Source organism: Podarcis cretensis, assembly GCF_951804945.1.
Source record: "Podarcis cretensis genome assembly, chromosome: 12".
In the NCBI taxonomy this organism is placed as follows: Eukaryota; Metazoa; Chordata; class Lepidosauria; order Squamata; family Lacertidae; genus Podarcis; species Podarcis cretensis.
The window spans coordinates 21,996,968-22,021,896 of record NC_137181.1 but is presented as its reverse complement, the minus strand read 5'-3'; the positions used below and the strand labels follow the sequence as shown (position 1 = coordinate 22,021,896).

The 24,929-nt window shown below is 43.5% G+C and overlaps 1 protein-coding gene across 1 annotated transcript in view; it reads left to right on the top strand.

Moving 5' to 3' along the window:
• Positions 1 to 737: 737 nt before the first annotated feature.
• The window catches only part of MYO3A (myosin IIIA), a 108,440-nt gene continuing 84,248 nt past the window's right edge, over positions 738 to 24,929 (top strand). Inside the window, exons 1-5 of the mRNA XM_079948122.1 lie at positions 738 to 1,167; positions 8,493 to 8,675; positions 10,323 to 10,457; positions 23,806 to 23,910; positions 24,708 to 24,807. Of these exons, the coding sequence (XP_079804248.1) occupies positions 8,508 to 8,675; positions 10,323 to 10,457; positions 23,806 to 23,910; positions 24,708 to 24,807 (508 nt within the window). The 5' untranslated portion in view covers positions 738 to 1,167; positions 8,493 to 8,507. The remainder of the gene's footprint in view (positions 1,168 to 8,492; positions 8,676 to 10,322; positions 10,458 to 23,805; positions 23,911 to 24,707; positions 24,808 to 24,929) is intronic.

The window sequence follows — 24,929 nt, the reverse complement described above, 5'->3', positions numbered from 1 at the left end:
GCCCTTTCCTTGTGCCAGTGAAGCAGACACCTTTCCCCACCTCTGTGGGTCAACTTTGACAGGTGGGCAGGATCACCCACCTATAGTGACATCAGGTGAGTGACCCCCCACTCCCGCCTCTCAAAGTTGGCCCAAGGACGTGGGGTGTGGCCGGGCCAGGCCAAAAATATTCCTTGCCCCTTCTCTGTTTCCTAGGCCAGTCAGTGTGTAGTGGTTAGAATATCTGACTAAGAAGATCAGAGTTCGAATCCTTGTGTTGCCCTGAAGTATAGTGGGTGACCCTGGGGCAGTGGCCCTCTCTCAAGCGAACCTTCCTCACAGGGTTTGTTAGGAGGAAAAACTGTGGCATGCAGGTGTGCGCCGTCTGCAGCTTTCCAGAGTGAAGGTAGGATATGAAGAAATAGTTTGCTTAGGGTTTCAGCCTTCAGAGCCCCTTCCCAGAGTCCTGGCTTTCTGCTTCGGGTTATCAAAATATATGGACATCCTTCTTTAGCCCGGTTGCAGACAGCAGTAGCAGCAGCACCTGCCGTTCACGTCCACAACGAGGAAGAAAAAGGACTATCCACACGGGGAGGGGCTGATCTGCTGCTACTAATGCAAAGCTTATTGCTTGTCTCTCCTAACGCCAGGTGGCTGCTATCCAGGCCACCAGGAGGAGGAGGGCAGGCGGCGGATTTTATTATACTTTTTTTTTTTTTTAAGGAGAAGAACAATCTGTTGCATGTCTCACCGGAAAGAGTGCGAGGGGGCGCGCGGTGGTGGGGACTGAGATGGGTGTCTCCCTTATGGATGCCTGGAAAATAGGAGGAGGACAAGGAGGAGGGCGAGACCCTGCTCGCGTGGCCTTCTGTTGACCCCCGAGGTAAAGCATCCGCTGCAGGGCAGGCGAAGGGTCAGGATCCGACGGGCGGAACCCCTGGACAGCTGCCTGCTCCGCCGGAGCAACCTGATCTGGCCATCTGGAGCGAGGAGAGCTGAGCGCCGCTGGCGCCGGGATCTCTGCTTTCCCGCCCTGATTCTCTGCGGGCGCCGCTGGATGGGCCGAGCTACCCGCGGGCAGGGCGAGCTGGTGGCCGCGCAGGACTCGAACCCGCGCCCGAGCCGCTCTCCAGCGGGGCAGGAAGAGTCGCGTGGGGCTCCTGTCTCCGCCCTGCACCACCAGGCAAGGTAAGCCCCCTCGCTCCCCAGGGTGCTGTCGAGAAGATAGGGAAGGTTGGGTCGGAGGAGCAGCTGAGCGCGCGCGATGGGGAGGAAGATCGCCCTTGCAGAGCGTGTAGGATTCCGCGCAAGGAGCGCGCGTTTACCAGAACGGCGAGCTGTGTACCTTGCTGCTCGTGGAGGCAGCAAGGGATCTGCTGCGTCTTATCTCCCCACCATAGGTGCCGGCGCCCTGGGTGCTCGGGCACCCACAGAATTCCCCACGAAGGGGCCAGGCACCCACAAATTTCGGCGCCAGGGCCACGTACGCTGCATGGCACCCACTGCCCCGGGCACCCACGGTCGTGGGGCCAAACTGGCACTCCTGCTCCCCACCACCGCCAATCCCCGGTTATCAGTCTGAACTAAAACTCATGGCGCGTACTTGCTGGGGTGCAAGCTGCATAGGATCGGGCTGCGCGCGTAGGCAGCAATCCTAAACCGATTGTCGTGGGAGTAAAGTAAGATAAATGGACTTCTGTGGGGTTTGTGCAAATGAGTCTTGCGGGTGTTTTACGCGGTCCCCTTTGTTCTATGGGGCTGCCTCCCTAGTAAAGGAAAGAGTTGCAGCTATACAGCTGCACATAAAACGTTTTAAAATGTGTTGTAAGATGAAAGTAAATGAGTTTGTTCACTGGCTGCTAATGCCCATGTTGGAAACTTGACAGTAGCTTCGGTTTGGTATCAGTGTGAAGTGCCGTGAACCCTAGTGACATCATAGTAATAGCAAAATATTAATTTTAAAAGCATGAGTAGTTAATGCATGTGTTGGTTTGTCACATGTACATGTGGACTACACATGACAAGAAGCAGGATCCAATTGCAGATGCAATTTCTCTCTTGCCCTGTGTGCAAACACAGATCCCGGACTCTTACAGGCTGTAATGAGATATGGTCAGCTGCTGCATAGAAGGGAACCTGTTGCATAGGATGTGGCCTTGAGTCCCATCGATTTCAATGAAATGTGCTTCCAGGTCAGTGTGCTGAGTGTCACAGGTGTGGTGCAGCTTCTGCACTTTTCACACCTCTGCGCATCACAACTTTGTCTAGTCTAGAGGTCCATGAGTGGTTTGACCATGAGAACATGTAGTATGCCGTAGGCAACGTTACAAATATATATTGACAACTGCCATTATCCTAACTTTATATTGTTTACCTTTTTTCTAGCTGGCTAAACTCACTGTCCGTATTGGTGTTGTCATAAGGAAGCACAGCTCTTGTGTTAATCTAGCCTGTTCTGGAGGGTCTATAGATGCCTTGTTCTTAACTGGCTTTGGGGGAACTAATCATGTTATGTACCGGTATGTGCAGTTGGATGTGCAACTGTGTTTTAATGCCAGGAGCCTTTCCTTTCCTTGACCAGGTTATCTGATACTCTTCCTTAATTTCTAACTTGGATATCAGTACTCAGATAAAGCAAGCAATTCTTGGGTTACGGGTGACCCAGTTCTTTGGCCACCGATGCTTTGTTGTTGTCAGCTCTGACAAATAGACTTGAGCAAAGGTATTGATTTTTATGACACTTGTAAATGTTCATTGGCTTGTAATAGGAAAATTAAAAGGTGCTTAGACTTGGGGATCTGGCTTGCTCTTCAGAAATGTTCATTGGGCATCCACTTGTTGAAAAATCACTTTGGGTTTTCGTTTTGTTTTGCTGCGTTTCTTAAATTGAGTGCTGCTAAGAGGAAAGTAAATGTGAGTTTGTTCATGGACTACTGATGCCTAACCCCTGCTTAGCCATGCACAAAGCATGGGCACCATACAGAATGATAGCAGCTGCATCTCCTATATCAGTGCTTCCCAACCTTTGGTCCCCAGCTGTTTTGGGACTACAATTCCCATCATCCATGACCACTGGGCTTGCTGGGTAGGGATGATGGGAGTTGTAGTCCAAAAAACAGCTGGAGACCCAAGGCGGGGGAACACTGTCCAATACTATTTACAAATCCTTAGTTCTTAGAGTAGGGAGAGAGGAATCTTTTTTTCTTAATTTGCCCTCATTCCCTTGGGGGAAACAGTTGAGAGCCACATGCCACTCGGCCCTGAGCCAAAAAAGGAGGGGCCACTCCCTGCCCCCACCCAATTTATTTATTGAATGTATGCAGGCCGCTCCCCACTTGTGTGGGGGTTGCGTTCTGGGTCATTGCACATGCCAGTTGTTTGTAAGGCTGTCCCACTCCTGCCCCGCCCCCTTCCAGGGCCCAAAACAAAGCATGTGTTAGTGGTCGTGCATCAATTGTCAGACGTGAGCAAAATGGCCTCCGCTTGTATACCAACCTTCCTCCAAAAGAGCCCAAGGTGGCAAACCCGTCACTACTAAAATAATACAATTAAAACTTAAAAACAGTAAAAAAAACCCACCAACCTTCTCAAAAAAAAATTTATTTTATTTTTATTTATTAAATTTGTGTACTGCCCTTCAACTGAAGATCCCAGGGCAGTTTGCAGCCTAAAAATACAAGATAAGAATGCAAAATACGTAATAAAAACAAGGACACAACAAAACTATAACCTCCCCCCCCCCAAAAAAAAACCACATCTAAAAGGATATAAGATGTTAAATAGCCAAAGGCCTGATTAAAGAGGAACATCTTTGCCTGGAGGAAAAGGAAGACCCAGGTAATTATAGACTGGTGAGCTTGACATTGATACCAGGAAAGGTCCTAGAACAGATAATTCAACAGTTGGTCTGTGAGCATTTAGAAAAGGATGCTGTGATTACTAAGACCCAACATGCGTTTCTCAAAAATAAATCATCCCAGGCCAATCTGATTTCTTTTTCTTTTTTTTTTTTTTTTTATAATGATTTTTATTAATTTTCCACACATAAAATAAAGAACAATGTAACACAGTATAACTTCATAATCATCGGTTCATAACCTTTTTTCTCTGACTTCCCCATACCTCCCTATCCCTGCATCCTTGTTTAAAATTCTTTAGCAACCCTTAAGTCCATTGTCTTAGTTCTTTTTCATAAATATTTCTTAAGTTTTTTTGTTTACTGCTGCAATTCTTTACTTCTTACCCCCTGACATCTTAACATTCCTCAATTTTACAGTTATTTTTAAGATATATCTTGAAATTCTTCCAGTCCTCTTCCACTGTCTCTTTCCCCTGGTCCCGGATTCTGCCCGTCATCTCAGCCAGTCCCATAAAGTCAATCACCTTTGTTTGCCATTCTTCCAGAGTAGGTAGTTCTTGCGTCTTCCAATACTTTGCCAGTAGAATTCTTGCTGCTGTAGTGGCATACATAAAGAATGTCCTATCCTTCCTTAACACCACTTGGCCCACCATACCCAAGAGGAAAGCCTCTGGTTTCTTAGGAAAAGTCCACTTAAGGACCTTCTTAATTTCATTATAGATCATTTCCCAGAAAGCTTTAACCTTTGGGCAGGTCCACCAAAGGTGGTAGAAAGTGCCTTCAGTCTCATTACATTTCCAACACTTATTATTAGGCAAATGATAAATTTTTGCAAGCTTGACTGGGGTCATGTACCACCGGTAGATCATTTTCATAATATTTTCTTTTAAAGCATTACATGCAGTAAATTTGATACCGGTGGTCCATAACTGTTCCCAGTCAGCAAACATAATATCATGACCTATGTCTTGTGCCCATTTAATCATAGCTGATTTCACCGTTTCATCCTGTGTATTCCATTTTAACAGCAAGTTATACATTCTTGATAAATTCTTAGTATTGGGTTCCAACAATTCTGTTTCTAATTTTGACTTCTCTTTCTGAAATCCTATTTTCCTGTCCTGTTTAAACGTCTCATTTATCTGATAGTAATGCAACCAATCTCGAACCTTAGGTTTTAGTTTCTCATAACTCTGAAGTTTCACCCTTTCACCATCGTATTCTATAATCTCATGATATTTTGGCCATTTAGAATCCATATTAAGCTTTTTTACTTCCCTAGCTTCCATTGGTGACACCCACCTAGGGGTTTTGCTTTCCAACAGATCTTTGTATCTAATCCAAACATTATACAATGCTTTCCTTACAATATGGTTTTTAAAACTTTTATACACCTTTACCTTGTCGTACCATAAATATGCATGCCAACCAAAGCTATTGTCATACCCTTCCAGATCCAAAATGTCAGTATTCTCAAGAAGTAGCCAGTGTTTCAACCAGCAGAAAGCTGCTGATTCATAGTAGAGTCTTAAGTCCGGCAGGGCAAACCCCCCTCTATCCTTTGCATCAGTTAAAATCTTAAATTTAATTCTGGGCTTTTTGCCCTGCCAGACAAATTTTGATATATCTTTCTGCCACTTCTTGAAACAATCCATCTTGTCCACAATCTGCAGCGTCTGGAATAAAAACAGCATTCTAGGCAATACATTCATCTTAATAGTAGCGATTCGGCCTAACAAGGAAAGTTTCAGCCTTGACCAAATTTCCAGATCCTTTTTAACTTCTGACCAACATTTTTCATAATTATCCTTAAATAAATTCACATTCTTAGATGTTAAGTTTACCCCTAGGTATTTTACCCTTTTTGTTATTTCCAAGCCTGTTTCATTCTGAAAACTCTCTCTTTCTTCCATTGTTAAATTTTTTTCCAACACTTTCGTTCTTTGTCTGTTCAATTTAAAACCTGCTACTCGACCAAATATTTCAATTAGTTCTAAAACTCTTTTAGTACTAGTGTCTGGCTGTTGCAAGGTCAATACTAGATCATCTGCAAATGCTCTTAATTTATAATGTCTAACTCCGACCTGAACTCCTTTAACCAACTGGTCCTTTCTGATCATGTTTAACAAAACCTCCAGGACTGATATAAAAAGTAAAGGGGATATTGGGCAACCTTGTCGTGTACCTTTTTCTATAGGTATTTCTTCTGTTACCACGTTATTTACAATTAATTTGGCTTTTTGTTGAGAATATATTGCACCTATACCGTTTTCAAAACCTTGACCTACCCCCATCCCTTGGAGATTCTTTTTCATAAAAGTCCAACAAATGTTGTCAAAGGCTTTCTCCGCATCCACAAAAATCAAAACTGCTTTCCTATTAATGTCAACGTCCAGCAGCTCCAAAATGTCTATAATGTTCCTCACATTGTCTGACATATGTCTACCTGGGAGAAAGCCTGTTTGGTCCTTATGAATCTCTTCTACCAACACTCTTTTCAATCTTTTTGCCAAAATGTCTGCAAAAATTTTGTAATCCACATTGAGTAAAGATATAGGGCGGTAGTTTTTAACTTGGTTCTTCTCAGTCTCTGTTTTCGGTATAAGTGAGATGAAAGCCTCTTTCCACGATTCAGGTGCCTTTTTCCCCTTCAAAATTTCATTGCAAACTTCCTTCAATGGTTGTATCAGCCATTCTTTCAGCATTTTGTAATATTTGGCCGTCAGGCCATCTGGTCCTGGTGATTTTCCCAGTTTCATATTTTGAATGGCACCCTCTATTTCTTGTTCTGTTATTTCCTCGTTTAAGATCCTTTTACTTTGTTCTGAGATTTTTGGTAAACCGTATTCTGATTTCTTTTTCTTTCTTTTTTCTTTTTGGAATTACAAACTTGGTAGATCAGGGAAATGCTGTGGACACAGTGTATCTTGATTTCAGTAAGGCTTTCAGCAAGGCCTCCATGATATTCTTGTGAGGAAGCTGGTAAAATGTGGGTTGAACGAGGTTGTTGTTCAACGTCTTTATAAATGACTTGGATGAAGGAACTGAGAGGATGCTCATCAAATTTGCAGATGGCACCACACTGGGAGAGGCAGCTAATACTGCAGAAGACAGAATCAGAATTCAAAATGACCTTAACATATTGGAGAACTGGGCAGAAGCTAACAAAATGAATTTCAATAGGGACAAATGTAAGGTTTTGCACTAAGACAGGAAGAACCAGATGTACAAATATAGGATGGGCGACACCTGGCTTACTGGCAGTACATTTGAAAAGGATCTAGGGGTATCGGTAGACCACAAGCTAAACATGACTCAACAGTGTGATGCAGCAGCAGCAGCAGCAGTAGCAAAAAAAAAAAAAGCTAATGCTATTCTAGGCTGCATCAACAGAAGTCTTGTGTCCAGATCAAGGGAAGTAATAGTACCACTCTATTCTGCCTTAGTCAGCCCACAATTATGAATACTGTGTCCAGTTCTGGGCACCACAATTCAAGAAGGATGTTGACAAGCTGGAACATGTGCAGAGGGAGGGCAACCAAGATGATCAAGGGTCTGGAAAGTAAGCCTTATGAGGAGCACTTGAGAAGAGCTGGGTATGTTTAGCCTGAAAAAGAGGAGACTGAGACGAGATATGATAACCATTTTCAAATATCTTAAGGGCTGTCATATAAAAGAGCATGCTTGTTTTCTCCTGTTCTGGAGGGTAGGACTCAAACCAATGGCTTCAAGTCACAAGAAAGGAGATTCCGACTTAAATTCCGGAAAAACTTTCTGACAGCAAGAGCTGTTCGGCAGACTCCCACGAGAGGTGGTGGACTCTCCTTCCTTGGAGGTTTTTAAGCAGACATTGGATGGCCATCTGCCATTGATGGTTTAGCTGAGATTCCTGCATTGCGGGGGGGGGGGGGGGGTTTGGACTAGATGACCCATGGGTCCCTTCCACCTCAAAGCTTCTATGATTGCAGAAAAGGCCCGTTCTTGTGTTGCTGCCCTTTGTACCTGTCATGGAGGAGGCACATGACGAAGGCTTTAGAAACTCCTGGAATAAATAATTTACTCTCAAAACTAATCATTTCAGGGTTGCCAGGGTCAGGTCCTTCAGCTATCACATGTCTGGGCAAACAGATGTTTTTAAATTCCTCTGAAAAATTAATAGCGAGGGAGGCTGACACATCTCACCAAGGGAGGACATTTCAGAAACAGGGAATCTGCCAACTGCTTTTGGCTCATCAGAGGCCTCTGTTGAAATCAGAGAAGAGGCAAGATTTGAACTGACTACCTAGCTGACCTCTAAGCCACTATACCAGAAGTGGCCATTGTGGTGCCCTCCAAGCTCCCATCATTCCCAGCCAGTATATGATTGTGAAGGTTGTAGTCCAACCATATCCAGAAGAAAACACAATGGCTACCTCTGTACTATGTGGTTCTAGTGTTGTCTTGGCACTATGACATGAATTTTGCCCCAAATAGCTGAGATTTTAAAATTATGTCTCTTACTCTTTTGAAACTTTTTTTATTACAAATATTTCTTGGTAAAAATTAATTTTGAAACATAGTGAAATGAATAAACGCATTTCTGTTCAGCTCCTTCTGTAACTGGGACGACTGTTCTCAGTGATGGTTTCAATGCAGAATTCTTTTTTCCCACCAGGAGTTGCTGTTTGAGATGCTGCCCTTAACTGGCAAAACGATCATATTTGACAGCTTTCCTGATCCTTCAGACACCTGGGAAATAGTTGAGACGATTGGCAAAGGAACATATGGCAAGGTTTTCAAGGTGTTCAACAAGAAAAATGGGAGCAAAGCTGCAGTCAAAATCTTGGATCCAGTTCACGTAAGTTTACTTTTAGAATTGAGGCACAGTAGAGACTGTTGTAGCTTTAAGAGCTATGTTTTATTCACATATTTACACTTCAATCTGCATGGAGGGAGTCCAGATCTTACAGCATGATCATTTCAAGAGGGTATTGTTCCCCACAGCAGTGCAGCACTGGCGTCAAAGTCATCTCCCCCAGCTAGCCTTCAGCCAGCCTGCCCAAGATGGAGCCCACTGTTGGTTCTCCCCCGTCATCTTCCCAGCACATCTTGCTAAAGATTCTTTTCCTGTCACCCTACACCCAGTTACCCTGGCAACCTTCTATCTGCCCAGGCCCAAGATTCCTCCTAAATGGGCCACCAACACCTTTTGACATGTTAATGTATCTTTGTAAGAAAGCTTAGCCTGTATTTTTCCACTGGCTTCCAGTCTTCCCTTCAATACAGCAAATAATCAAAATCCTACCATTTATTAATTTATAGTGTTTAGGTGGGTGTCTCCCATCTATAACAATATATTCATTGCCTTTATTGGCTAGCTTATTCTTCCTCTCTTGTTTCATAAATTTGCCACAAAGCCCTTATGTTCTTGAAATGCTGGCTGCTGTTTGAGAAAGGTGGGGTTTCAGGTGCCAACTGGTCCATAGTTTCTGCTTCATGGGCTGTGAATGTAACGCCTTCATCTGTGGAAGTTTGACCGCATAGATTATATTGCTTCCTTAAACTGAAGGAATCCTAAGTGTCTGAAGAGGGAGCCATTGCAATAAACAAGGTGCTTGAAAATTTCCATCTTTCTTTAAGAACACTGCACTGGATTGAACTGAAGAAATGAAATAACTAACGGGGGAAAAGCCAAGCAACTGCTATCAATTTACCTTTTTTTCTGACTTAACTCATTTGTAGGTTTGGTTTTTTCTTTTTCTAAATGCTTCTTGATTTTTACAGCGGTTTTAAGATATGTGAAATATAAAGAGAGGACGTTCTTAGCAAAACTAAGAATATGTGAGTTGGAACTCAAAGAGACCCCCTTTTTGTAGCCTGCGATGGGGAAAAACAAGAATAATGCTATCAGTATCCAACTATTGATATCCACTTGTTTTATAGGCTGCAGTTTCTATAAAAACCTCCATCCTGGCTTCTAAAGGGACTTTGCAGCAAATGCACTAAGCCTTACTTCCTAGGATCAGAAACCTGGTGCCCTCCACATGTCATAAGACTACAACTCCCAGCATTCCTACCAATTGGCCATGCTGGCCTGGGACTGATGGGAATTGGGTACAGTATTCAGAGGGCCACAGGTCTCCCATTCCAGCTATATACACACTTACCAGGAAATAAGTCTCATTGAACTCAGTGGGGCTTACTTAGAGCAGACGTGTACAGAATTGCACTGGGGGAAAGCCCCTAGAAGTGTTGAGTTCAGGTTATACTTTTTCTCAGACTTCAGATACTTATGGCTAGAAACCTTTTCCCCAATTTCTCTTTTAATCTTTCAGTATTTTCTCAAAAGACCAATTTGTTTTCAGATTCTATGCAGTGCAAAACCTTTTGACTGTACATCAATAAGTATACCTAATAAGTATATTATTACATGTTGTCCATAAAACATGTTCACAAGGTGTTCCATTAACTCACTGTTTCTTTTGCTTTCCATCCATGTTACTAGGACATTGATGAGGAAATTGAAGCAGAGTACAACATTTTGAAAGCTCTTTCTGACCATCCAAATGTAGTCAAGTTCTATGGACTGTACTACAAGAAAGATGTGAAGGATGGAGACCAGCTGTGGCTGGTTCTGGAGGTAGGTGCTTTGCTTATTGGTTGGTTTTTGTTCTCCTTCTGGTTTTTAAGTGACCACCTCAACAGGGGTGACCACCCCAACATTGAGTGAGTAAGCTCAATGTCATTACTAAAGAGTTTTGAGTGTCACAGGATATTATTCTAATTGCCCTTACTAGATACAGCAGAGGTAGACTGTGTGGCACCCTTAAAATGTCACTGGACTGCCACTCTCATCAGTCTTAGACAGTGTAGCCAATAGTCAGGGAGAATGGGAGCTGTAGTCCAAAACATCTGGAAGATGCCATGTTGTTTACACCTGAGATACTACATCGACGCGGCAGCTAAAAAAGCCAATGCAATCCTGGGCTGCATCAATAGGAGTATAGCATCTAGATCAAGGGAAGTAATAGTGCCACTGTATTCTGCTCTGGTCAGACCTCACCTGGAGTACTGTGTCCAGTTCTGGGCACCACAGTTCAAGAAGGACACTGACAAACTGGAACGTGTCCAGAGGAGGGCAACCAAAATAGTCAAAGGCCTGGAAACGATGCCTTATGAGGAACGGCTAAGGGAGCTGGGCATGTTTAGCCTGGAGAAGAGGAGGTTAAGGGGTGATATGACAGCCATGTTCAAATATATAAAAGGATGTCACATAGAGGAGGGAGAAAGGTTGTTTTCTGCTGCTCCAGAGAAGCGGACACGGAGCAATGGTTCCAAACTACAAGAAAGAAGATTCCACCTAAACATTAGGAAGAACTTCCTGACAGTAAGAGCTGTTCGACAGTGGAATTTGCTGCCAAGGAGTGTGGTGGAGTCTCCTTCTTTGGAGGTCTTTAAGCAGAGGCTTGACAACCATATGTCAGGAGTGCTCTGATGGTGTTTCCTGCTTGGCAGGGGGTTGGACTCGATGGCCCTTGTGGTCTCTTCCAACTCTATGATTCTATGATTCAATTGACTTTCAGGACCCATCATATCCCAATAGCCTAAGGCATGCCTTAGGAGTCTCTGGTACCACTCCCTGTGTGATCATTTGTGTTTATGATGGCTTTTAGATGGTTTTATGTGCAGATACAGTGGTACCTTGGGTTAAGAACTTAACTTGTTCTGGAGGTCCGTTCTTAACCTGAAACTGTTCTTAACCTGAGGTACCACTTTAGCCAATGGGGCCTCCCACTTCCACTGTGCCGCCGCCACGCAATTTCTGTTCTCATCCTGAAGCAAAGTTCTTAACCCGAGATACTATTTCTGGGTTAGCGGAGTCTGTAACCTGAAGCGTCTGTAACCCGAGGTACCACTGTATGTGCTGCTTATAGCCAGAGCCAGCTCACTGGCAAGGTGGGGTGAAACAGTCACCTCAGGCGGTGGAAATACAAGAGGCAGCATCCTGTCCATCCTAACACTTCTGTTGCCATAGAAACTCTGCTCTGCCCCTGGTCTCCCCTGCACCCCTAAGTGGCAAAGCTCTCTAGAATGCCTCCCCTCTCTCGCCAAGTCTCTCCTTAAGGAGAGGCCCTTGCTAAATCTTGCTTCGTACCACCTTATGGCAAGGCTTTACAAGGGCTTTTCCTTGAAGGAAAGCCCTTGCAGAGCCTCACCTTTCTTTTTTCATGACAGCAGAGAAGCCCAGTTCACAGTGAGAAGAACGCAGCAGATCAATGCAGCCCTGTAAGCTTAGGGCAAGCCCAGTGTCTTCTTGAGAAGTACTCTGGGGAGGGCCAACAGACTTGAGGAAAATATTCTGGCCTGTTCCAGGCATCGGCTGATCTCATGTGAGATAAAGATTAAGTGACTGGGCACCTCAGATCTTGGGGGGAGAACCTAGAAATGCCAGAGTTTGCCGGCAGCTCTGCTTGTCATCTTCATGCCTCGCTATTGAAGTACAGCCAAGGAAAGACTGTTTCTGCTTTGTTTTGAGCACCTAAGCTGCTATTTAATGTGACAGTAGTAGTGTCTTGATTTGGCCCTGCAAGTCAGCTGTTAATCTGCAGCAGCATCCATAGACATCTTCCTGCAGAAAACCCCATTTTCAATGAATGAGAGTTATACAGCTGCTCCATTGACTTGTGGGGGTGGGGGAGGAGCAGCTCCCCCCCATCAAGTAAATAAATAAAAATACTTAACTAACTGACCAATTGTGTCACAGATAACTCGGTTCTGCCCCCCCCCCCCATAATAACCACCCTTCTGATAAATCCTGGCTATGCCCATGTTGACTTTGGAAAACAATTGCTAGACATTTAGGGAAGTCTCTGAAGGGTGGGTGTATTAACTCCCACAATTTTACTTACTACATTGTTGTTGGGAAGCAAGTGAGGCCGGCAGCAAAATGTTGTGCTTCGGTTTTAGATGCCGGCCATGCCATTTACCCGGGTATTCCATTCCATTCTCCCTCCTCCCCCATTTTCTGTCACACACACACCTGCAAGAGTCATCATTCCAGGACCACTGAGCATGCTCAGTCCCCACTAGGATGTTTTGAGGAGAGTTCCCCCTCCCCCTTAGGGTTTATTCCCCCTGATTTTTTATTTGATTTTTTCCAAATGATTTCTACAAAGCTTTGGCTTCCTGTGAGCTTTTTTGCTGCTTCCCTCTCGTTCATGGATGGTGCTGTTTTGGCTGCATCAACACTCATAGCCTGAACCCTGAGAATGGAGAGCACGAAATCCGATGACTCATCTTTGTACTTCAGCTGCAGGCCTGCCCTGATAAGTGTTGTGTTATGAATTCTTCCTTGCAGCAGTCTTTGAAGTTAATTAATAATGCTAACCACACACACTACTAATCCCAAAGAATAATTATCATGGAGGATTATTGTGATCCAGTTGGCAGCAGTGTTTGCTAATTTAAAGCCCTGCCTGAAGTGATACTAAGTTATATTATTCGGCTTTCTCTCTCTCCCCCCCCCCCCCCGCTCTCTTTTAAGAGTTAACATCAAGCGTTTGCATTTTGTTCCCATTTAATTCTGCAGGAGAGATGAATAAATATTTAAATTTAACTGTAAATTCCTCAGTAGGCCTGTACTTTATCAGTTGTGAGTTTGGTTTTTATCAAAATAAATGGAACAAATGTTCTGTTAGGAATTAACAATGGGCTACAGGGATGTTTGAACACTATTTGATATTCAGAGACATCTAAATATTTGCATAGCTGAAACTGTGCTTCAGATCTCACAAGCCAGTTTATGGAGGCCACAGAGTGTTCCTGCATTGCGATTTTTTAGAATATGTGTGTGGCGTCGGAATTGATATAGATTAGGGGAAGAATCATGCAAACCACCTCGGTTCTTATTATGTGGCCAACATCACTGTGTAAACTGGTGTGCTTTATTTGGAGCAGTGAATAATCCCTGGTTATATAAGGATGTTTTTCCACCAAGTTCTGTGACTCGCTTCCTACCCATCCTGCAAGTTTTCTACTCCACACTTCCCCAACCTGATCATGGATGATAGGAGTTGTGGTTCAAAATATCTGGAGCACACTTGGTTGGAGAATGCAGTTATAGTCTTTCCCCCTTGAACTTGGTAACTAAAACCTTCGGCTGCCTATAAAACAGAACAGTGGTAAGTGGTCCTTCTCAGAATAGAAACCCCCAATTCATAAGCTCCCCCAGTTGTCTGTAAAATAAATTGGTTAAAAAGGGTTTCTCCGAAGCGTGTCCCAGTCGACTTATTGAATATTAATTGCAGAAGTGGTTTTACTGCTTTTATAGTACGTATTCTACCTCATTATATGCTGCTTCGATAGCTTCTGGCTATGAAGCAGTTTATACATCTGCAAAATAAATAAATGGTGGTGCTTGCAGCCTGTGGCAAGCCAGGCATGGAAGTATAGGAAGATCCCATTGGCCCATCTAGCTCAGTATTTTCTGGAGCTCTCCAGGATTTCATTCTCTGTTCTCTCCTAGCCCTGCCTGGAGATTGATCCTGAGACCTTCTGCCTGAAAAGCAGGTGCTTTGCCCCTGAGCTATTGCCTTTCCCCAAGATGTATATGTATATGTATATGTATATGTATATGTATATGTATATGTATATGTATATGTATATGTATATGTATATGTATATGTATGAGAGAGCCATCACATGTTGCTTCTGTTCAGTCTCAACCCTGTTTGGGATAGTGTGCAAAGCAGTCCAGATCTATGAAGACCAAAGGTAGCAGCAGCCTGCTTCAACTATTATAAGTTTCTCAATTCATGAGACTTGCCAGAGAGCAGAAGCTGGTATATGTCATACAGAAAACAGCCTCAGTTTTTCCCAACTGCTTCATATTATCAAGTCCACCTAATGGAAACAGGTGACTTTGTTGTAAGTAAGTTAGTTAGTTAGTTAGTAAGTAAATATCTGTTCTTTTACTTAAAATCAAGAGTTCTGCCCACCCACCCCTTTTGTATTTCCTATAAATGCTTGCTTGCATTTTGTATTGCATTTCCTTCTGTCCACCTCTGTCTACTACAGTTCCTTGTACATTTCCTTCCTTGGCCTAATCAGTTGTGCTACCGCCTGTGTGGAAACAATAGCCCAATAACAATGTGTACAAAAAGCAGGTTACTTGAACCCGCTTTATCGATAATGACGAAATGGTTCACTAAGGAACCTTTATGCCTGCTCAACGCAATAGCACTGAAAATAGCGCTGCTTTGCTTTTGGCTGCGTGCTCTAATTATACTACATAATATATTGTCTTTCAAAAGAAGCCGTGTATGGGAAATAAATGTGCAAGCCAATATAAGAGAGCCTTTTCCTACTCTTCAGACCTGGGTATTTTTCCATGCTGCCCTGTATAATTGCTCCTTTCAATCCAGCTCTGCCTTCTTTGATCCATTACGGCTCTAAACTAGCCTTGATTTAGCCATTTCTAATAATGAGCTGCGTAATGCCTCTTTTTTTTACTTCCCAATTACAGTAATTCCGCTCTTTTAAAATTATGTCCCCCTTTCTCTGCAAGATCAAAGATTTGTGACTACAAGTAGGCTTTAGAATACTGAGGTCTGGTAAATACTCGTAATTTTCTGGGGGAAATTACATATTACAATCCCTTGCTTGAGCAGACTGAGGGCATAAATTGTTGCCTACCCTGGGGTACAGAAGAAAGGCCTAACACTTTGTTTTCATCACCATGTAGAAAAGCAAAAAGCCAGATGAAAGTTTAGGTACGAGTTCTCAGGTATCTGCCCTACTAGTGTCAAGATTTGATTTATGTCCAGAGTCAGCTGTTTGAGAATCAGTCTTCTTCACCCTAAAGAACTCTGGGTTCAGCCAGGTTTGATCTTGTGTCTGGATCTGAATCCACTGAATGAAAAAGGAAGCTCCATTGTCTCTTCCCCTTCATCACTTATTATGGGGAGTCAAAATAGCTCTAGCCTTCCCCTTTCCTTTTGGGCAGAAGTGGATGAAATGTGCAGGCATGGTCATATATTCTGAGGGAGGTGGTGAAGCCTGCCATATTTCAGAGTGATAGCTCACTAGTGCAGACTTTAAAGTTTTGGGTTACGAAAAATAGAAATAATTTGACCTCCCCTAATACTATGGGATGCGGGTGGCACTGTGGGTTAAACCACAGAGCCTAGGGCTTGCCGATCAGAAGGTCGGCGGTTCAAATCCCCACGACGGGGTGAGCTCCTGTTGCTCGGTCCCTGCTCCTGCCAACCTAGCAGTTCGAAAGCACGTCAAAGTGCAAGTAGATAAATAGGTACCGCTCCGGCGGGAAGGTAAACGGCGTTTCCATGCGCTGCTCTGGTTCTCCAGAAGCAGCATAGTCCTGCTGGCCACATGACCCGGAAGCTGTATGCCGGCTCCCTCGGCCAATAAAGTGAGATGAGCGGCGCAACCCCAGAGTCGGTCACGACTGGACCTAATGGTCAGGGGTCCCTTTACCTTTAATACTATGTGGGCTATTGATCTGAAAGATTTGAGAGAGGTACGAAAACTGGCAGATCAGACCTATTTGTCTGTATAAGTTTTTGTGTCAGGAGTCCTTAAAATATACAGAGGGGACCTTTTTGGCTCCATGGCCCAGATTCATATCAGCATCAGCCAAATTTGGTGGGTGGGTGGGTCACATGAAGTAACAATGACATCATATGCAAGATGCTGCTAAACAGGATCCCCCCTATAATTTTAGCACCATTGAACGGTATCCCTTGCTAAAGCAATGAGGGAGAGGCTGTCTTTTAGCAGTTGAGCCTCATGCACACTCCTTCCTGATTCAGGGAGGGGTTTGCATGACATTCCCAGCTAAAGCGAAGGCAAAATTTTAGCATGGGAATTTCCATGGAATTTCCTGGTAAAATGATGGAGAAGGGTCTCTGTTTTAGAAGGCGACTGCAGTGCGTCAGGAAGGGGTTTTCAAGGAATCTTGCCGTGCTGAGCTTGCCATCAGCTGGTGGGTGGGGCTTAAAATCCCTGCTCAGTTTGGCTGAGCTCCTCCATTCCATGCTGGGAACAGGGGCCTGCAGTAAACACAGGATTTAGCCCTGCCCTCACACCCTTCAGATGACATCACAAATGACATCAGCTAGTGGGTTGGGGTGGGTTTGGGTTGTGGAAAATGGCCACAATCGAAACCTGACAGCTGCAGTGGACTAATTTTCTCACTTGACGAAAAGTTCTAGATGGAGGGTGATCAGTTGTAATTCAGTTGTAATCACTAAACTGCAAACTATAGAGAGACCTGGTCTTATTAGAGATATTGGGTTCCTGTCTCATTACTTATGCTAATCATCTGCATGTTATCCCTTGCTTTTTCCTGTAGGACTAATTGCAGTCGTTAACAGTCCTCAACAGGTTTGCTATACCCATTGAGTCAATGACCCATCTCCTACTACCCTCCTGAGAAATAGCCCACCCCACCCTCCCACTATATATAAGGGTCTGGTGATTTCTGTTTCAGTGTATCTGAAGAAATGTGCATGCACACGAAAGCCTATACCAAGAACAAACTTAGTTGGTCTCTAAGGTGCTACTCGACAATTTTTTAAAATATATTTTGACCAAAAATATTTCCCATTAGCTTGATTTCACTTTTCACAAAAGATGGAAAAGACTGCATTACTTATTTATTTGATTTTATTTTTTATTATTGTTGTGTGGGTTGAGAGAACAGCACACAACATTTTTTGGTGGGGTGTCTGCTTCAACATGGGGGGGGGGGACTTGTAGAGAGCTCTTCTCAGGTAAGCCCCAAAACACTATCAGCAGCAATATTTGAATCAGTGTATTGATGAGTTGCTGATTCAGTGTTATATTTTTATTGCTTGTGTTCTGGTGTTTATATATGTTTGTTGTGCATTACACTGAACTCCTTTGGAAAAAGGATAATTTATAAATATCTTAAATAAATGAAATTCAACATGTTCTGAATTTATATGTATATATAAATGTATACATTAATGCCACAGTGAGAGAAGAGATGATGAGCAACACATTTAAAAAGACCCCTTTGCTGAAAATGTTGTAAGGAGTGGTCAGACTAAATTTGCATATTTTCATGTGCTTATACAAATGCAAATTCTAATGCTGGCCATAAGAAGATCGGACTTAAAATAAAAATAAAAATGTATTGGCAAATGTATGCAAGGTCTATGGTGTAGTTCAGCCTAGAATCCTTGAATCATCTTTCAAAGTTACAACTTGAGCTACACAAGATGACTGGTCTCTTTTTCTTTAATTCAGTCCCTGGCTACGGCCTCTAACTACCTCTCAGTGGGAACTTCTGGAAGGATTGAAGAGCCAAACAGCATACATTTGATCCAATTCTTACATGTAAAGCACATGACTTTCCCCACAATGAAGAGTTTGAGGGTGCTGGGAACTTTAGGTAGAAATCAACAACAAGCAATGATAAATGTTATGTCTGGGCAAGCATTTCAACTTGCCAGATGGAATGACACCCCCCCCATGCCTCTCACCCCCCAAGTGCTGTTCTATGGGTTCTCCTGACCCCCTGAGCTAATTTTGGGGAGTGTGTGTGGAGGGGGGAACCCCTCTGAGCAACATCTGGAGGGCTACAGCCATCCTACAGGTTACAAGCTGGAGAACTCTGGCAACTATAAAGCTCACCTTGGTTTTGAGGTGGGCAGCTCCTGAAGTTTGTTTACAAGCCAAGCTTGGGAGAACATCCCCACCGCTTCTAGTGTGAGAAATTGGTAAGTGGCTGTCAGTTTTCAGCCATCTGCTTTGCACACAGAAGGTCACAGGTTCAATCTGCAACATCTGTAGAAAGGGCTAGGAGAGGCTTCTGCCTGAAATCCTATAGAGCGGCTCTCAGCATGGACAATATAAGCTAAATGGGTGAATAGTCTGATTTGGGATAAGGCAGTTTCCGGTGTTCTTATGTCTGATGCTCAGTACTTGTTCCTCTTCCCACATCCCTCCAATATCAAGAAAAATTATTGCTTTATGGGTCTCATCTTCCTTGCCTGTCTAGCATAGCTCAGTGATGGGCTAATTGAGAAGCAAGTGAACAAATGATTTTTTTGATTTTTTTTGAATGACCAAATTTATAATGGAGCACTTGCTTCCAGTGCTTCCAAGTGTCATTTTAAATTGCAACCCCATCATCGAAATAATCCAGCTCATCTTGCAGTTTTAACTCATCATTCATCTGTAACACAGGTGGCACATTTCTATTAGCAGAGCACATGGCCTCTTCTCACCCCAGGTAACCAATGACTCAACACGGGCATTAGGAAGCTGCTGTGCCTGTAGATTCAAGGATCATTAGTCCCAGTGCTAAGGAGTTCACATGTGGCAGAGGATGGAAGAGAAGCAGAACCAGGTACCCAAACGTAAGCCAAAGGTGAAAAAGAGCCTAGACCCAGACAAAAACAGGAGACCAGCATCCCCAGTCACACCTAGGGTCCTTCCAGACTTCCTGTTGCCCTGCTGCCCCCCCCCCCGGAAAACCCAATCTTTACCACTGAATAGGAGCAAACATCCATCAGGTTTTCCTGGGGGAAATGGTGGGAAAACAGAAAACCGCTTGGATACATGCTTTATAGACATGGGTCAAGAAGAAGTGTGGATGAGCCCATAGACCTTCAGTTGAACACAGGGGCTTGGGTCAGTGGACCCAGACCTGTTCCCTGTTCCTCCACATATCAGGAGAATGTGACTATGGCTTCCCTTGTGCTCCTGCCAATGCGTCCGTCCAGTGCCAACCTCTCCCTTCCACTAAGTGGCAGTGGCACTGACCCTGGTACTGGGAGCAGCTAGGTTCATGACCATACCCCTCTCTGTTGATAACTGTTACTGGGAGTATGTGATTTAAAAACCATTGCAAGTGGTTGCATTAACATCTGGTTCAGTGAGTTTCAGATTAGCATTGTGACACGTGTTCGTAGTTATATAAAAGTCTGCTGGCTCAGAGCAAGAGTTCCATTGTGCTCTTCCCCACTGCCCTCCCCAAATGCAATTCAGAGGTGATTCATAAGTGTAGCAGAATATTTTAGGCAAATGGGGGTGAATTCTGTTGTTTTCATTTCCTTCTGCTCCCCAATCATATTTTCATGGATATTGTTGCTAAACTGCTGTATGTTCAGCTGCACCAATTTAGACGGTTGACTGTGTGTGTTGTGTTGTGTGTTTGTAAAGACCTAACCTTTGATCTGTGCCTACAAAGACAGTCATGGTGTCTTGACACAATTAGTAAAAATAGACATAGGAACAGAAAAAATAAATTGGAGGGGACACTTTGCCCATGAGGTTTTCCCTGGGCTGTGGAGAAAATAGAACAAGGCTTATATTAACCCGGGGAACGTGGAGTCCTGCTTGCCCAGTTCAAAAAAGGACATGTAGGACTATGCTTCCAAATATTCCTTCTCCATTATGTATTGAAATATCCCCCTTTTGAATTTCACTACAAATAAATGTGCCGGATGCTGTGCAAAAAACCATCTTTGCATACATTTGTTCCTGCATGTGCTGAAGAGTGCTTCGGCTTCTTCCTTTGAGGATCAGTGATTTTAACTTCGCCTGACAACAGCTTTTCATGCCTTCATTTTATGCACCACCCAAAGTGCCAGTTTATAGGAAGATCAAATAATAATTTAAAAAGTATCAGATACTAAGAAAGGGAGTTGTGTGAAAAGCGTGTTTATTTTGTATTGTTAACAGGTTTCTTGGCGTGCCAACCTTTAATTTATACTCGGTGTTAAAAAGGTGGGGGCACAGTTCAGCGGTAGAGCACTTGCTTGGCATGCAGAAGTTACCAGCTTCAATCTCCAGGCAGGCCTGGGAGAGACCCTTGCCTAAAAGCCTGGAGAGCCACTGCCAGTCAGTGAATGCAGTACTGAGCTAGATGGGCCAACATTCTGTCTTGGTGTATGGCTGCTTCCTAGGTTCTTATGTAAACCTAAGATGGCTGGCATCCATCTGTCTCGGAAGACAATGGAGGACTGCGCCTTTGGAGGTGGTCAAGCTGTTGGATGTTTGCAGCACCTGCTGTGGCTGTAGAGAGACATGAGGGAGAGACATGTTTTGTTGCAGTTGGGGCAGATGAAGGTGTCCAGTTATGCTCCTGCAGATGCACCATGGCATTTCTTCTCTCTGTGCTCCTCCCAGTGGTCATTTCGCCTCTGATCACAGCTAGGAGTACACAACTTGACTGCCTGTCTCCAGGTACTGCGGTTCCCTGCAAGGGATTTTCACATGGCAGGGTTGATGATGCTGCCAGCCTTCATGTCACGTTTGCAGATTTTTTGGGTTCGTTATCTCGGGTGGCACACCAAAACAGTTTCTTCAGGTCCACAATCTCACGTGGTGACCCAAAACATACATTTTGGGGTACCATGCCTGAAAAAACCAACATTTTTCCAGGGTTTGAGATCTCGCATGGGTCATGTGATTCATGTGGGAATACAGACCCAGAAGATGGCGTCCCAGATTTGGACTGTGTCATGTTAAGGGTATGTGTTTGAAGGGAATGTGTCTTCAGTCAGAAGAGAAAGAGACCCATCAGTGAGGAGCAATTGTGTGGATGGGAGATTGCATGTGTGCTTGTTCTGGTAACGCACCACTTCTGATCCCTCACCTGAATTGAGTGTTCATTGTGGCTCATGAAAGGGCCAGGCCTTCTGCAAATATTTAAACTGATGAGAAGCCCTGTCTTTGGATGGCTTATGCCCAACAGAGCCTCACTGAAGAGCCCAGAGCTAACCTCAGCATATTATTTTGACAAATGGGCAGTCAATGCGCCACAGATTCCCACAGGACTGCAAAACTTCCATTGAGTTTCAGTTTGTTTATTGGATTCACCATCAATTGTTTGACAAGATAAACATGGACAATTAATGAAGCATTCAGCTGTCCTTAAAACAGACTGTCACATGAGAATCTAGGTAAATAAGTCAAGTAATTCTGTGGAAAGGGCTAATAGAGCCACTTTTTCTAATGATTGCCTATATATCTTTGCGTGCAAGGCCTCAGGTTTCCTGCTACCTGCTACCAAAGGTCAAAACAAACGAGTGAGCTGACTGAAAAACATAGCTCTTACTTCCTTCTGGATGGGCCATTGCAATAAATAAGTAGGAATACCTTACACAGTGGCGTAAACTACAAGAACAATGTCTTAAATCATAAGGGATCTCCTCAGGTTCTCCTCAAAAACAGCATAGGGTATTTTGTTAAAATTATGTCAAAGCTCCCAGTTTTTGAGGTGTGATACATAGTTCATCTTGGAAAAGGAATGTAGCTCAGTGGTAGAGGACATACTCTGCGTACAAAAGGTCCCAAGTTCAATTCCTGGCATCTCCATCTAAAGCTGGGGAAAGGATCCCATCTTTGATCCCATTCATCATGGAAAAGAGGTGGGCAGAAGGCTGGCCTTCTTTTTTGTGACAGTATTCTGGTATGGAGTATCAGCTTCTTTTCCTTCACAGCCTATGGCAGCCATTTTGTACTGGCATTCGCAGCACACACCCACACCCTAATATATGAGTACTGACACCTCATTTTCTACCCAAAAAGCACTGGAGAATAATTATAGGAATTTGATAAAGGAGTTCTGGGTAATTTGCAGCAGATAAGCAAGAATTTTAGAATCCCGGTCATTTAATAATAGCAGTAACGAGCTACTCCCCCTCCAAGCTAAGACTGATGATCTAATAAAATCTTGCTGTAACCAGGAACAATTTTTGTGCTTGTGTAGAACAGGCATGGCCAAACTTGGCCCTCCAGGTGTTTTGGGACTACAGTTCCCACCATCCCTGACCACTGGTCCTGTTGGCTAGGGATGATGGGAGTTGTAGTCCCAAAACTATCTGGAGGGCCAAGTTTGGCCATGCCTGGTGTATAATGACTATGGACTCATCTACACTTGTCAGTTAAAACATAAAAAATGTGTTATAAAAATGTGGCACCAGAGGGCACTGTAAAGAAGTGATCTGTTATCAATGGAAAATTGCATTGAGAGTTCTATTAACTGGGTTTTTTAAAAGTGTTTTTATAGATCATTGTCAATCCAGTCTGAAACCTCTGTTCAGCTCTAGAACCAAAAGCAAAACCCTGTTCTGAAGAGAGCCAGTGTAGTGGTTAGTGTGTTGGACTAGGACCTGGGAAACCAGGGTTCAACACCTGTGTGCCATTCCCTTGGTGTCCTTGAGCCAGTTGTTGTCTCTCAGCTGAATCTATGTTGCAGAGTTGTTGTGATGATAAAATGGAGAGAAGGGAGAACCATGTAGGTAGGCCTTATTGAGATCATTGGAAGAAAAGTGGGATATAAATGTGGTAGTAATATTATGGCGATGTGTCTTGTGCCTTGCTCCAGCTGGTGGATTTTAAGGTTGTAGTAAAACACCAAGTAGCTCCTATGAAGCTGAAGTGTACGCATGAGAGCAGAAGTCTGCCTATTGTGTAGAGTAGATGCTTAGGTAGACAGACCAATTATCTTAGCTGGGAATAAATAAGAAAGCTCCCTATGGTCTTAAGGCGACCTATTTTGAGGGAGAGCTTTCAGTCCTACATGGTTTACTTTTTGATCCATCCCGAATCCATGGGAGAAAGTTAGACTATAAATATACAGTGGTACCTCAGGTTAAGTACTTAATTCATTCCGGAGGTCCGTTCTTAACCTGAAACTGTTCTTAACCTGAAGCACCACTTTAGCTAATGGGGCCTCCCGCTGCTGCCGCACTGCCAGAGCACGATTTCTGTTCTCATCCTGAAGCAAAGTTCTTAACCCGAGGTAGTATTTCTGGGTTAGCGGAGTCTGTAACCTGAAGCGTATGTAACCTAAAGCATATGTAACCTGAGGTACCACTGTACTTTTAAATGAATGAATAGCAACTGGGTTAACAAGCCTAATAAAAAACAAAACAAAAAATGTAATCATTACTTTTTTCTTTTCTTTTATTTTCTTTTCAACCAAATAGCTGTGTAATGGAGGATCTGTGACTGACCTTGTAAAAGGATTTCTGAAGCGAGGAGAAAGAATGAGTGAAGTTATTATTGCTTTCATTTTACATGAAGCCCTGATGGTAAGTAAGGAAATGCATTAACAGTTCAAATATTGGCTCTTGATTTTGGTGGAGAATTAATTTTGGTACAGAGTTAAGCACTGGAAGGGAAATGGGACACGGCCCCGCCAACCTCAGTCTGCCCTCAGCCAGTCCTTACCTAGTCCTCACCTGCTTTCCTTCTTCCTTACTACCAGTCCAGTGGGTAGCACTGCCTAACAGGTTCTAGCAGCCTTGCATGCTGTTATATATGAAATGGAGATCATGGTTTAATAGAAACTCTACATGGTTAAGCAAGCCTGTTTCGTAAACCATGGTTTGAAGTTGACTTGTTTAGAAACTGCTCAGAGTTGTAAAGTTGCAAGTAAAAGCTGCCAAGTCTGTCTCATGGCTGCATGAAAGAAGGGGAAGGGAGTGCATGAGTCCAAGGCTTTTACACGTAGCGCTAAAGCATGGTTTAGGGTTACATACAAACACTGAATTTTGTTACATATTGCTGGTATAGCATTTCCTTCACCCCCATCTTCCTAACTACAGACACAGCAAATCTCAGGACAACACTGTAAGTTTGTAAGGTTCATTGGCTTGGGAAATGTATGAGTTTTATTCATTAAGGATTTTCCCCCCATGCAGATGTTTACCATGAGAGATACAGTAATTTAGACTCATGTGAACTATGGTGGATTTGTACTATAGGTATATTCCTGAATTAAAAACACATTAAATGGAATACTTACTAAGTTTACAAATATTTTGACAATTTCGTATTATCTTTATTGAAGATAAATTCATTAAAAAAGCATAAACTCTCTTTTCAGGGGCTTCAGCATTTGCATGAAAACAAAACTATCCACCGTGATATCAAGGGAAATAACATCCTTCTAACCACTGAAGGAGGTGTTAAACTTGTGGATTTTGGTATGTTGCAATGTCCTTATACCCTTGAGATGCCATGTTGCACTTGTCTGTCAAAAGCAGCCAACTTAGGGTCTGGGCAAACATGACCCAATGTGAGGTGGAGCAAGCCTTGGGCTTCAATA